The following is a 12,939-nucleotide window of genomic DNA, read 5'->3' as shown; positions in this document are numbered from 1 at the left end:
GGATAACTCTGGGAGCATTTTAGTTGATGTTTTAGGGTTTCCCGCGTACACAGTCATATCCTCTCTGAATGAAGACAGTTTTACTTCCTTTCAGGTCTTGTTCCTTTTCCCCTTGTGTCCTGCCCTGACTAGGACCTTCAGAATCATGCTGAATGGCGAGTGGGCCTCTCCGCCTTCTTGCCAGTGTTTGCTGCAGCTTTTTCAGAGGCAGGCAGTGAAAGTTCTCCGTCCTTCCTCTTTGCTGACAGTTTCCAGATCCTCTTCCTGTAGCTGTGGGGGTGATTATTTGCTGTTTCTCCTAATTCTGTTAATATGGCAAAATTGATTTTTCATTGTAAACAACCACCCTTGCACTCCTAAGAAGTATGGAGTTTCTATTTTTTATTAAAGACTTCTGTTTGTATTAAAGATTTTTATGTTTATAAGGAGTATCGGTTTAGAGGTTTTTTTAATGGTTTTGTCTAGTTTTGACATCAGAATAATAAACTGGAAAGTGGTTCTCTCCTATTTTCTTAAGTACTTTATGTAGAATTGTTTTCTTGATTAAATCTTTGATTTAATTCCCAAATGAAGCCACTTGGGCCTGGACTTTTCTTATGAAGTTATTGAATTATGAATAATTTTCTGCAAAGAATATTCTATTTATTTTTAGATATGGTGCTATTCAAGTTTCCTAATTCTTCATGTGTCTCTTTTAGTAATTTGTGTCTTTCCAGTAATTTATTTGTTTCATTTTAGTTGTCAAATGTGGAGGCGTAGAGTCACTGATACTTCCTTGTTCTTTACTGTTTAAAGCACCTGTCAAGAGGGCCTCTCTTTCATTCCTGATCATTTGTGTCTTTTTCCTCTTTGCCCCAGTCGGTCTAACTAGGAGTTTACCCACTGTTTCAATCTCTTCAAAACCCAGCTTTTGGGTTTGTTGGTATTTTTTTGTTCTGTTTTTTTAATTATTTCTATTGTTTATTATTTCCTTTTACTTTGTTTTTGGTTTAATTTGCTTTTTGTAGCTTCTTACAGAGGAAGCTTGAATACTGATTTGGACCATGTTCTCTAAAATGAGCATTACATTCTAAACCTTCCCGCAGTGCCGTGTCAGCTGTGTCCCACACTGATGTGCTGTTTTTATTTTCATTTCTTGTGATTTCTTCTTTGACCCATAAATTAATTAGGAGTGTATCTAGTTTTCAGCTATTAGGGATTTTTCTAGTTGATTTCTGATTTAATTCAGTTGTGATCAGAGTACATTTCTTTTCTGATTTTACTCATTTTAGGGCTATATACTTATTTTAAGGCCTACCATAGGGTCTCTTTGGGTGAGTTGTCACGCGTGCACCTGGAACGGGTGTGTGTGTGTTTTGTCAGGGTGGCATGTTCTGTACACGTCATTCAGTGCAGTTGGTCGCGTGTGGTCAGATCGTCTCCCAACTCGCTAGTTCCCTCTCCGCGTGTCCCGACACTCACTGAGACGGCAGTGGGCGAGGCTCCCGTCGCATGTCGCTCCGGTTCTCCTTTCAGCCATGTCAGTTTTCATTTCCCAGAACTCGAACTGATGCATGCGCTTCTGGTTGTTTACACCTTCTCAATGGGGTTACTGTTTTATTTATGAAATGTCCCTTTTTATCCCTGGTGATGCCCTGCTCTGAAATCTACTTTGTCCGACACTAACACCACCACTTCGACTTCTGAGGTATTGCACAGAGCACTCTTGCTTTTAGTGCATCTGTGTCTTTGTATTTAAATATGGGTTTTTGTAGCGAGCATATAGTTGGATCTTGCTTTTTTTTTAAAATTCTCACCTCAAGATATACTTTTTACTGATTTTAGAGAGAGAGACACATTTATGTAAGAAAGAAAGACTGGTCCGTTGCCTCCTGCGTGCACTGCAGCCGGGGACCAGACCTCGCGCAGCCTTTCAGGTGTGGGATGAGGCTCCAGCAGCTGAGCCCCCCGGCCGAGGCGGTCATTTGTCTTTTCAAATGCAGTCTGATCATCTCTCTCTCTTTATTTGGAATGTTTAGACCAGTTACATTTAATGCAGTTATTTATATGGTGGATTTAAGTCTACCACCTTGCTATTTGTTATCTGTTTGTTGTATTTGCCTCTCTTTTCTTCTTTTTTTCACGATTTCATTCATCAGTTTCTGAGCCTTATTAGCAGTTCTGAAGCATTCTCACCTCCAGAGCTCTGTCCCGCAGCTTCCAGCCACCTCGGCATCACCTCTGCTTCACCCTGTGAGGCTTGTTTTTGTGTGGAAACCTCACCCTGACCCTCGGTCCACAGCATGCCTCTAGGCAGACAGCCAGGCCGGCAGCAGGGCTCACCTTGTTTGTTTTCTTTCTCCCAGGAAACAGCTCCACATTTATTGTTTCCAGTGGGAGGGTAAATCTGGTCCCTGTTGGTCCTTTGTGACTAGAAGTGGGAGCCTGGATTTCTGTTTACTAGCACCAGATGTTTGTCCTCACACTCATGTACCTGGAGAGGGTTGTGCGGCTTGCACTGTGCACCCTCCCAGGGGTGAGGGCAGTGCCTGGAGTAACGGCCCAGGCGCTGGGCCTGATGTCAGGTGACCTGACCTGCTCTTGTATTCTTGCTGTGCTCTGCACCTCGAGAGCTTGTGGTGGGGGTGGGGGGTTGGGTGAGCAGGAAAGACTGAGTTAGAAGAGTCCGTGACCTGGCTGTCTCACACTTCGTAGAGTCGCCTTAGTGTTAAGCATCATCCCTGTGGTGGTGACGACCAGTAAATGAGGGAACAGAAGCATGTAGCCCAGGAGGTAGGGATGGAGTCCCAGGGAGGGAAGGGAGAGGGAACAGGTCGTTGTGTGGATTAAAGTAACGGGATCTTGAACAGGACTTCATTCTCCTCGCTAGTTGTTTCCTGTCATTTCTTGTTTCCCTCTTGATTTCTCCCGGGGGCTGGGGAGGTGATGAGCCAGCCCTCAGAAAAGACAGGTCTTACTTGTAGGACCCCATTTTGTGTGTGCATGACAGCTTGCCAATAATGAGTGGCCTTCGGAGTTTCATGTCATGCCATTCTCTGTTCTCCATTTAAGGCCCAGCCCCCTGGAACCTGTTTCCCCCAAAGAAGCTGCGTCAGCGGACCCGTGGTCCTGGGGAGAGTGCAGGGCTTGGTGCCACTGCACTGGCTGGGTGTCCTTTCAGGGAAACCTCTGCTCACTGTCAAAGGTGGCTGTGCACAAGGAGCCAGTCGAGCCCCTCTATGCCCAGGGCTCTGTCACTGGGAGCCGCCACCCTGTCTCCTGGACCGCCTTCTGCCGTGCTGCCGTCCTTCGTCCTTCAGTGATCCTTGGAGTGTCCCATGTCAGGGACTCACATCACTGGGACTTGCTCACTGGGGCCCAGAGATCTGCCCTCCAGACCTTGTGTGCTTTAGAAAAAACCTGTGGAGGACGGCCATTTCAGCTAATAAAAATAGAATGCCAGGAAAGGGGGGGCCTCCTCTGTCAAGTAACAAAGAGAATGAAATGCAGAACTTGTCTGATGAAGCAGAGAAAATACTGAGAGCTCGGAGGAATAAAACCAGAATTTATCATTACTGTTGAGGACGACCCCTTTCTCTTTTTGAGCATTCCCTCTGTGCCGGGCACTGAAGGGCCTGAGGCTCTGAAGGCCTCTCGTTGCCTTGGCCAGGGGCACGTGGTCAGGGTGCCGTGGGAGCGGAGCCCAGCCTGTCTGGTGCCAGAAGCCGTGCTCCTAACCACTGCCCTGCCTGCCTCGGGGCCAGAGCCTGGGCCAGGCACTTGGGCGTGAGTCTAGTCTCAGTGTGACCCAGGGCGTGTCATTTCCCCCTGACTGGATCACAGCTTCCCCTTCATCTTAAAATGGGATTGTGCTAAGTGATTCATGCCCCTTCCGGTTCTCAATGCTTGTTCAGTAACAGCAGCTCTTAAATGTTTCAGGCTGAGGAAAAGGCAGATGCACTGAATAAGGAGCTGCTTATGACCAAACAGAAGCTGATCGATGCAGAAGAAGAGAAGAGACGGCTGGAGGAAGAGTCTGCTCAGGTAAGGGAGCCTCGCCCCCCCTCCCCATCCATCTGTGTCTTGCAAATGCCTAGTGGTTGGCACTGGTGAACCCAGAGACAGCTGGCTCCCATTTCTCTCCAGAGTCCTCTTTTATTGACTGCGTGCAGATAATGGTTCTTAATAATTAAAGTGTAGGAGGTGACAGTGGGGCAAAGTCCGTCTTTGGTTGGGCAGGAGAAATTCCTGTGTGTCAGCTTCCGAGTGTGACAAAGAATAGGGATAGCACTTCTGCAGAAGGAAAGCAGACTTAAAATGTCTGGCTCCCCTCTTCCCGGCCTGTCACCAACACTCCCCCAGCAAGCAAACCCCAGAAGGCTGGTGGAGCCAGGTCTGCAGTGTCTGGGGCAGACGCCCAGCCAGCCGTGGGAGGAGCCTTGGGTGCTGGTGCCTGGAGCAGTCCCCTCCCTTCTCCCTCCTGGTCAGGGCTGCCTGAGCAAGGCCTCAAGGTACTTTCCACACCTACCTAAGGCCAGTTCCTGAAGAAGCCTGGCCTCAGTGAGCTCAGCTGCCATGCAGCTGGTGCTGCATCCTCCGCGCAGGCGCGCAGGCCCACAGGCTGGGTCGCTGGCAGGCAGGGAGGAACTTCAGCAAAAGCCCAGTCTAGAGTGGGGGTGGGTGTTTCTGGAAGCCTTGACTGTCTCTCCCTCTCCTGTCCTCAAGAACTAGGGTTAGCACTGCCAGGAGGGAAGGAAAGGGGGTGAATCAGAGCCCTTCCAGAGTTTGCTGAGACACTTTTTGGAAAGCCTTTTGTATTTTCCTTAAAACACTCACTTCTGCTTTTTTAATGCACGCAGTTAAAGGAAATGTGTCGGCGGGAGCTTGACAAGGCAGAATCTGAGATTAAAAAAAACAGTTCGATCATCGGTGACTATAAGCAGGTGGGTCCGTGCACCCTGGAACTGGGCTGTGCTCCTGGCAGCCCTGTGGGTCCGTGTGAAACGTGGCCCCTCCTCACCCAGGAGCTTCTGCTTCTCGACTCTAGAATGAGGGAGATGGCCACACTCTCGGGCCATGTTGGCAGAGCGCCCGCAGGCATGTAGGCACCTCAGCGAGGCCGCACTGTGTTCGGGGGCGTTCAAATTCCAGTTCCAGCCTCAGGGTCCTGTGTGGTCATGGGATGCAGGCCCGTTCTCTCCCTGGCAGTTGGCATTTTAGGGACATAACTGAACTGGTCTTTTCCCTTCCTACACTGGGCTCCCGCTCTGGCGAGTGAGTCTGCGAGGGTTTGGAAACCGGTGCCCGCTGCATGTGGGGCTGGTAGGTTCCCGCAAGGCCTGGCGGAGGCACGCAGAGGGAGCACGCAGCCCCCATTTTCCTGAGCAGCGGTAGCTGCTAGGGGCCGTCTGTGCCCCGTGGCGTAGTCCAGCTGCCACCGCAGAGCCTGTCCCTGCCCTTCAGGGTGCAGGAGTGGCACTGCTTAAAATGTTGTATTTCTTTAGATCTGTTCTCAGTTGAGTGAAAGACTGGAGAAGCAGCAGACTACTAATAAACTGGAAATTGAGAAAATTCGGGTAAGTCTTCCTTTACGAAAGAAATTTTATAGCACCTAGCCCAGTTTATTGCTGTGATCAGCACAACAGATTCTGGCGTCGGGGCGGGGGCGCTGCTTTGATTTCAGAAGCGAGAACCTACCCAGTACTTGATCGGGCACCTGCCACAGGACAGCAATTTACCTGGAGCAAGACGACACCGGCCCCCATCATGAGGAGTGTTTAACCAGCAGTCGCTTTTTGTTAAATATAATTTATTTTCTGATTCTGAAACTAATAATACTCATTGCATAACACTTGGAAATAAGAGTAAATAAGCCCTGGCTGGTTGGAGCATTGTCCCACAACCCAAAAGGTCAAGGGTTGAGTCCCTGGTCAGGGCGCACGTGGGAGGCAACTCACCAGTGTTTCTCTCTCTCCCCCTCCCTCTCCTTCCTGCTCTTCCCCGTTTCTCTAAAATCAGCAATAAAATATCCTCAGGTGAGGATTGAAAAAAAGTAAATTAAAAAACCCCACACCTTTGTTATCCACAGGTGACATCAGTGTTGCTGACACTTTGGTGTGTGTTCTGCCTTTGTTCTGGGCACCATAGAAAAATTCGCTCCTTCTAAGACACGCATTTTTTCACACTCACATCTCTGAAATTTGGGTGTGCTCTCTAACTGGTGGCTTGTTGTGGCTTCACTGGCAGAATGTGTCCCTAGAGGAGATAAAATGGCACTTCTTGCAGTCAGCGGGGTGGCCAAGGCGCGCACGTTAACTGTGCTATGTGTGTGCGTGTCCTGGCCCACCTGTTCCCGCTGCGCCGACTTCTCGGGCTGCGTGCTTCCTGCATGAGCACTGCTCAGTGTGTTAAGTTTCTCCCAGACGGTGGGCAGCTTCCCCCCTCTCATTCTGCAGGGAAAACCCTGGTACACCAGTCTTACCTGGTCGCTGCTTCCCTTTCTTCGCCAAGGTTCCTAGATGGGAGATGCCTGGATCAAGACGTCAGAACGGTTTTATGGCTCTCAGTCTGTGCTGCAAGGTGGCTGTGCCCAGAGGCTGTCTGCCCGTTTACAAAGAGCAGGTTTCAGAAGCTGGAGGGCCCACTGAGAAGCCACCTCTTGGCTTCCCAGGAAGGGGATACTCACATCTTCTGAAGGGCCAGTGTCTTCTTGTCTCTTCACATCTGACCTTCAATTTCAGCAAAAAGTGGATGACTGTGAGCGCTGCCGAGAGTTTTTCAACAAAGAAGGGCGCGTGAAGGGCAGCAGCTCAGCTAAGGAAGCCATAGACGAGGACACAGACGAGGAGAAGGAGACACTCAAGAACCAGCTGAGAGAGATGGAACTGGAGCTGGCACAGACCAAGCTGCAGCTGGTGGAGGCCGAGTGTAAGATACAGGTACTGGCCCCGCCCCACCCCACCCCAGGCCCAGCGACCCAAGGGCTGCCTCTGCTCAGTGTGGTGGACTCTGGCCCGTGTGAGAGGGGTTTCCTGGTAGCAGCTGGATGCTCCAGGAATGATCTTTATGGGTTGGGGTTCTCTTCTTTTGTAAACTTTGACTATGACCCCGAAGGGGAGAAGCTCATTACTTACTATTTACCAGTGGATGTTCATGTGTTATTTGGTTTATCCTGAGGACTGGACTTTCTCATAATGAGATTTGTCCATCAGGCTTAGAAGCTTTCTGGTGGAGCAGGGATACACGCTTTGGAATCACAGAGGTACCATCAGACTCTCCGACCTTAGTCAGTGACCCACCTGTAGGCTCCTCGAGAGCAGGTGGAGAAAATGAGGGCCCCTCGCTGACCGCTTGCCCCGAGGCCCAAAGAAGATACCGTACAGAAAGGGTTTCCATAGCACCGTGTCTGAGGGCTTGATAAATAGTGGATTTTATGCCCAATGCCCCATCATTTAACTAGCTTAGTGACTTCAGGCGTATTGCCTAATTTATCTGAGCCTCCATTCCTGATGAAGGAACTGGGGCTTATTTTGGTCATCCTTAACACTGAGTGGCTAGTTGCATCAGCACCAGTGCTGAGCACAAGGAACCAAGTTCAGGACTGTAGCCTGGGCCAGGCCTCCCGCGTCATGCAGTCACTGGGCATCTGCTTCTTGCCAGGCCCTGTTCTAGATGTGGGGGCTGCAGAGCTAAGACTGGGCTTATGGCACTGTCGAGGACAGTCAAGACGGGCGTCACCAAGGCAGCAGTGTCTGAGCTGCGGTCAGAGAGTGGAAGGTCTTGCAGCTGCAAAGAGGAAGAAGAGTGGGTGTTCCTGGGGGTGGGGGAGAGGGCGGCGCCGGCCATGTGTGGAGCAGTGCAGGAGATGCAAAGGCTGGCCCAGAGCCCCAGGAAGTGGGGGTATAAGTGGGTGCTGAGCTAGAAGAGTCTGCAGGACCAGACTGACATTTCAAATGCCTTGCTTGGAAGTGGAGACTTTGAAAGTTCTTTCTGGAAATCTGTGAAGCAGCCTCAGCTGGGGCGGAGCTCCATCTGCCTGGTGTGTAGTAGGTGGACAGGGGAGAGAGACGTTCATTTGGGGGTGGTTTTAAGACTAGCAAGAAACGAGGAGGGCTTAACTAGGAATGCTCCCACAGCTGTAGGCATTCCAGGTCTTTCCGTGCCAGTTCAGGGCTGGGGGAATTTCCAGAGGCCTCTCAAGAGTGAACAGATGGAATTCTGGCCTTGGTTCGCTCTGGGGCCAGGCACCCTCATGAAGTCTCCCTTCCTCTTGCAGGACTTGGAGCACCATTTGGGCCTTGCCCTGAATGAGGTGCAGGCAGCCAAGAAGACATGGTTTAACCGAACACTGAGCTCCATAAAGACAGCAACTGGGGTTCAAGGGAAAGAGACGTGCTAAGAGCAGCTGCGGCCTGCAGACACCGTCAGAAAACACGACACCTTTGGTTGCCTTCTTTGGCCAGATGTGTGATTCTGTGGCATGTCCCAGGACCAGAATGAACCTAAGTCCAATTCATAGAAACATATTGGTAGGTCATTGGACCAGACCTCACGAAGCAGGCGGCCTCGGGGTGAGGCTTTCCTAACTGCTGACACTAACAGGCCTGCTCCGGTCGTGCCAGGAAACCGCTTCTGGGGTGACCTCCAGGCCTCACCCAGCCCCCCAGGCTGAGCTGACACTATCAGAGTTGGGGGTGGGGATCCTTTCAGGCTGTTGGTCTTTTCCTAAACCTTTAATTTTTTTAATAGACGTCTTATATATATATACATACACATATATATATATACATATATATATATATATTGTGGCGGGGTGGGTTAGGGCAGAGGATCAGTAACTCAAGTAATTCTTCCCTGCGTCAGTGCCAGCCAAGGGTCCTTCGGGTAGATGGTGGAGAAGCACTTTGTTTTAAATAGGAGGGTTTCACAGTTGGTTGAAACCACCTCGTCTCGTTCAACTAGACAACGCACAGGTTTTCGGTTTGGCATTATTCACGTTTCTGATCAATTCTATGCAACTCTCATGGTTCCTGTTGTTTTTTTAGTGTTAGCGGCCAAAATGACTTCTTAGGGCTGGGCTGGGTGACTGACCGTGAGACTGGATTAATTGTAACGTGGACAAGTCCTACTTTGTTCAATGTGTCATGTGTGTATGTGTGTATATATGTATATAGCACCTTTTCCCGATGCCCCAAATAACAGTGTTGAAACCCCAGACTAGGACTGGTCTGCACAGCTTACTTCTGTGGTTGTTTGGGCACTTGATCTCACTTAAGGTTTGCTGGGCTCCGCTCTCCTCCCTGCCATTGGGAGCACTGCACAGAGCTCCCTCACTCCCAGACTCCAGGCGTTTTGCACAACAGCTCGTGTGGGGGAGATGGACCCTGAGCTGTGTGTGTGTGTAAATGTGTGGGATGCACGTGTCAGCATTGCCCCGCTGGACTGTGTCCCTGCCTGCCAGGCCCTCCCTGCAGTGGGGCCAGCTGCAAACCTCGCTGTTCACATGGACTGCAAGTTCTCACTTCTAAACTATGGAATGCAGGTTTTAGCACCTTTTTTTTTTTTAAGGTTAATTTATATAATGACGTGCTGACAGGCTGTCTTGCAGATGGTTCGTTGTCTTCGTGTGGTGTGGAGGTATGGACGTGGCTGGTTACCGGAGGCACTGGTTTCTGTGTAGACATTTGGGTTGCATTTTATCTTTTCCTGTTGGCTGTACTGACACTTGCTGAAGTCATCTGTGATGACGAGGAGTTAACAAGTGGCAACCCCTACTCCGTTCGTTCACTGTCCCGACTCCTCCCACTTTCTGTGTCTTTCTTGTTTAGTTACCAGAACAGCTGTAAGCCCCTCTAAAACTAGGTGCGTGGACATCGTGTTAGGGTAGTTACAGTGTGTTAACTTTATGAATTGAAATATAAACCAGTAAAATTGTATTACTATTTCTTCTGTTGGTTTTATTTTAATAGCATATTCATTAAATATTTTGGTACAAACAGCACTGCTTTGTAAAAACCAGTTCTATCATTACGTGCTCCTGCCTCCCCACCCCCAGCAGTCAGGGGAGACCACCTTCGTTGCTGCCACAGATGGTGTGTGAGCCTTGGGCAGCTCCTGCATTCAGGCCCTTTGTACAAGGCGGAGGGGAGCCAGGTCCGTGGGATGAGAAGCCGGGCCGTTGCCTGGGAGGCTGGTGCCTGCACCTTCATCAGGAGCTCTGCAGTCATGGTCACGGGTGAGGCACTGTTTGTGTGTTTGAGGCTTAGGTTTAGGGAAATCATAAGGGTGTAATTAAGCCTTAAAAGGCAAAAGCATCTCACCAAACCAAGATGGGAGAGGGAATTCCCTTCCAAAATGTGAGTGTGCTGGTGAAATAGGAGAAGAGCAGAAAGGCAGGCAGAGTACCTGGCGTCCTCTGCTAAAACCTTCACAAGTGGTGGCACAGACAGAGCCATCGAGAAAATGCCTTTCTGTTCACTGCTGCCCCCCACACACCCCCTGCAGTGGGATGAGGCTCCCAAATCCTCTGCTATCCTCACCACTTCGTCCCCCTTCTCTGCAGCAGGAAGAAGAGCAGTGCTCCCCAACCCCACGGGGCCCACCCCACTCTGCCTGACCCGCCTGCCCTCCAGGACCCCAGCTACGCCCGGCCTTTGGATAGAAATGGGTTGAGATGCAGAAGGGAAAGTGGTGAGTGAGCCCCCCTGGAGCCGGGCAAATGCCCAGCAAGTGGCCTGGGCCATGCCAGAGGCTCCAGAGCACCGTGGGGATCTTCTTGCCATTCCCAGGCTGGTGGTCTATCTCTGGGATCACATTCCTGGCTAATCAGGGCAAGAGCCCAAGAGGACAGCCGTTTGTAGGCATTGCCACTTCCTAGATTCCCAGTGTTTAGGAATTAGGGGCACAGTAGCAATCCTCACTACTGCGGCAATGCCCGGACCTAGCAGCGGGGCCCACGTACTGGTCCGCTCAGCACACGGGCCTCCCATGGCTCAGATGGGTCCTGTTCCTAGGGAGGTCCCCTAGTTATATTGAGACCCAGGTTAAGAGTAGTTGCACCTGTACACTAAGTGCTATAGCAGGTGCACGGGATCCTGCAGCAGTGGGGTTTGTGTGTTGGCAAGGAGAGAGTTTTCTGCCCTGACAGCTGGATTCTGAAACATAAAGTGTTTCAGTGGAAGAAACAGTCTGCACTGCAGTCAGCTGAGGCAGCTCGACGGGAGGTGAGGCGGGGCCGGCAGGTAGAGGTCGGGGCCCTCTAGGCCAAGGCTCTTGCAGGGGGACCGCTGGAGAGGTTTTAGGCCAACTTCCTTTAAAAAAAAAATCTTTGTAAGTTCCCTGTCAGTCCTTCAGGAAGAAATTTAGTCTGAAAAGAGGTGGCAGATCAGGGAAGCCAGATTCAAGAAAAATTCCTGGAGAGTTGAAACTTGTGGAGAGAAAGGAGAGGAACACCAGGAAGATAAGTGAGCTTGCAGTGTGTGGATTTGAGCTCACGGGGAAATACAGGCTGGAGATGTCCAGGGCCCGCCCACTAGATGTCAGTAGCACAGCCCCCACCACCAGTTGTCACCTCCAGAATGTCTCCAGTTATTGCCAGATGATCCTGGAATGGAGCTCAGGGGCAGGAATCCCCCCAGTTCAGAACCCCTACTTTGGCACATAAGCTGGAGGGTGGGGGACACTGTGCAGGGGGTGTCCAGGATTAACCAGGTCATGAGTAGGGTCAGGAACGGCCATTCGGGGGAAGAGGACATGGAGCAGGGAGTGTGGCTGTGAACACCCAGAGAGGTGTTCTGCCGTGAGGGAAGGACTGGAAAGGCACACTGGGTTGGGTGGCCGGGAAATCGCTGGTGCTCGGGGTGGGGTGCAGGGGGGTGGCAACTGCGGTAGGAAGAACGTAAGGCGTCGTGCTGGGAAACTCGGGGATCCTGGTTTGGACCATGGCCACCTTTCTTCCTTGACTGCTCTCAGGCCTTCTGACAGGGTAAGTGAAAGCACATACATGGCAGACTGAGGAGACACCTCCCAGGCCTTGTTGAACTCGGGAGGAAGGAGGCAACTCAGAGCAAGAGACAAGCAGCACCTGCTGTAAAGGCTCCTAGGAGTGCAGCTGCCTGGAGTGCGGACTTCTGACCAGGCCCCCGCAGCAGGGAGGGGCACTCCCAGCTCCAAACTGAGCCAACAGCTCTGAAAACCAGAGGCTACACCAGGGGACTTGCTTGGTCTCTGGGAGCCCATGCTGTCATCTGATGAACATGTGAAGTAGTCACTTGCTCAGGAGATGACCTGATGCTGACAATGGAATTCAAATTAAGATTCACAGATTGGGGGTAGGGAGAGGGTCAGAGAAGAGGACGAAGTCAAATGTGGGCTCAGGGCCACACAATGGCTGAGACCCTCGTTCCCTGAACAAAGGATAGAGCACTGAGCTCTCCCCAGCTTGTAGGTGGAGAAATGGGGCCCATGGAGAAGGTCCTGGCAGCAAGGCCAGGCTGTTCACCCACGGCTCCACCTCACCAAACCTCTCCTTGTCTGTGCAGGGGGCTTGCCAAGCTCCCGTTAAGCTCTGCTTCTCTCACGTGTTCTTCTCCCCCCAGCTGTCAGACCACCCTCTGAGTCAGGATGTTGTTTACAGGTGTGAAAATAAGGGTGAAAGGCTTGCCTGTGATTTCAACTTTTTCTGCCACGTCCATCTTCATTTTCAGGGTCCAAGCATAAGGAAGTCTGGCTCCCCCTCAAGCCCACAAAGCAGGCATGAGGATGGGGTCACAGGGCCGTGGGTTCTAGCGTTGTTGTAAATCCAAATTCATGGCATGCCAAGGAGAAGGCGGACCCCGAGTTACAAAATGAAGCAAAAACACCCAGTGCTGGTGCTGCTTAGAAGCTTGACTCTGGGCACGCCCCTTTCTCTCTGAGCCTTAGTACTAAGCTCTAAGGTCTGGGTGATGCCAACCCTCAGAA

The 12,939-nt window shown here is 51.0% G+C and overlaps 1 protein-coding gene across 4 annotated transcripts in view; it reads left to right on the top strand.

The window, feature by feature from the left end:
• Positions 1 to 9,914, top strand: part of RABGAP1 (RAB GTPase activating protein 1) — a 158,085-nt gene extending 148,171 nt beyond the window's left edge. For all 4 annotated transcript variants that reach the window (XM_053663738.1, XM_053663739.1, XM_037165002.2 and 1 more), the window contains 5 exons: positions 3,919 to 4,023; positions 4,839 to 4,922; positions 5,484 to 5,555; positions 6,720 to 6,917; positions 8,255 to 9,914. In XM_053663738.1, the coding sequence (XP_053519713.1) occupies positions 3,919 to 4,023; positions 4,839 to 4,922; positions 5,484 to 5,555; positions 6,720 to 6,917; positions 8,255 to 8,377 (582 nt within the window). In that variant the 3' untranslated portion in view covers positions 8,378 to 9,914. The remainder of the gene's footprint in view (positions 1 to 3,918; positions 4,024 to 4,838; positions 4,923 to 5,483; positions 5,556 to 6,719; positions 6,918 to 8,254) is intronic.
• Positions 9,915 to 12,939: the final 3,025 nt, after the last annotated feature.

Source organism: Artibeus jamaicensis, unplaced genomic scaffold (assembly GCF_021234435.1).
Source record: "Artibeus jamaicensis isolate MK-2021 breed Jamaican fruit bat unplaced genomic scaffold, CSHL_Jam_final contig_3275, whole genome shotgun sequence".
NCBI classification, from domain to species: Eukaryota; Metazoa; Chordata; class Mammalia; order Chiroptera; family Phyllostomidae; genus Artibeus; species Artibeus jamaicensis.
This window is presented reverse-complemented; position numbering and strand designations above follow the sequence as displayed.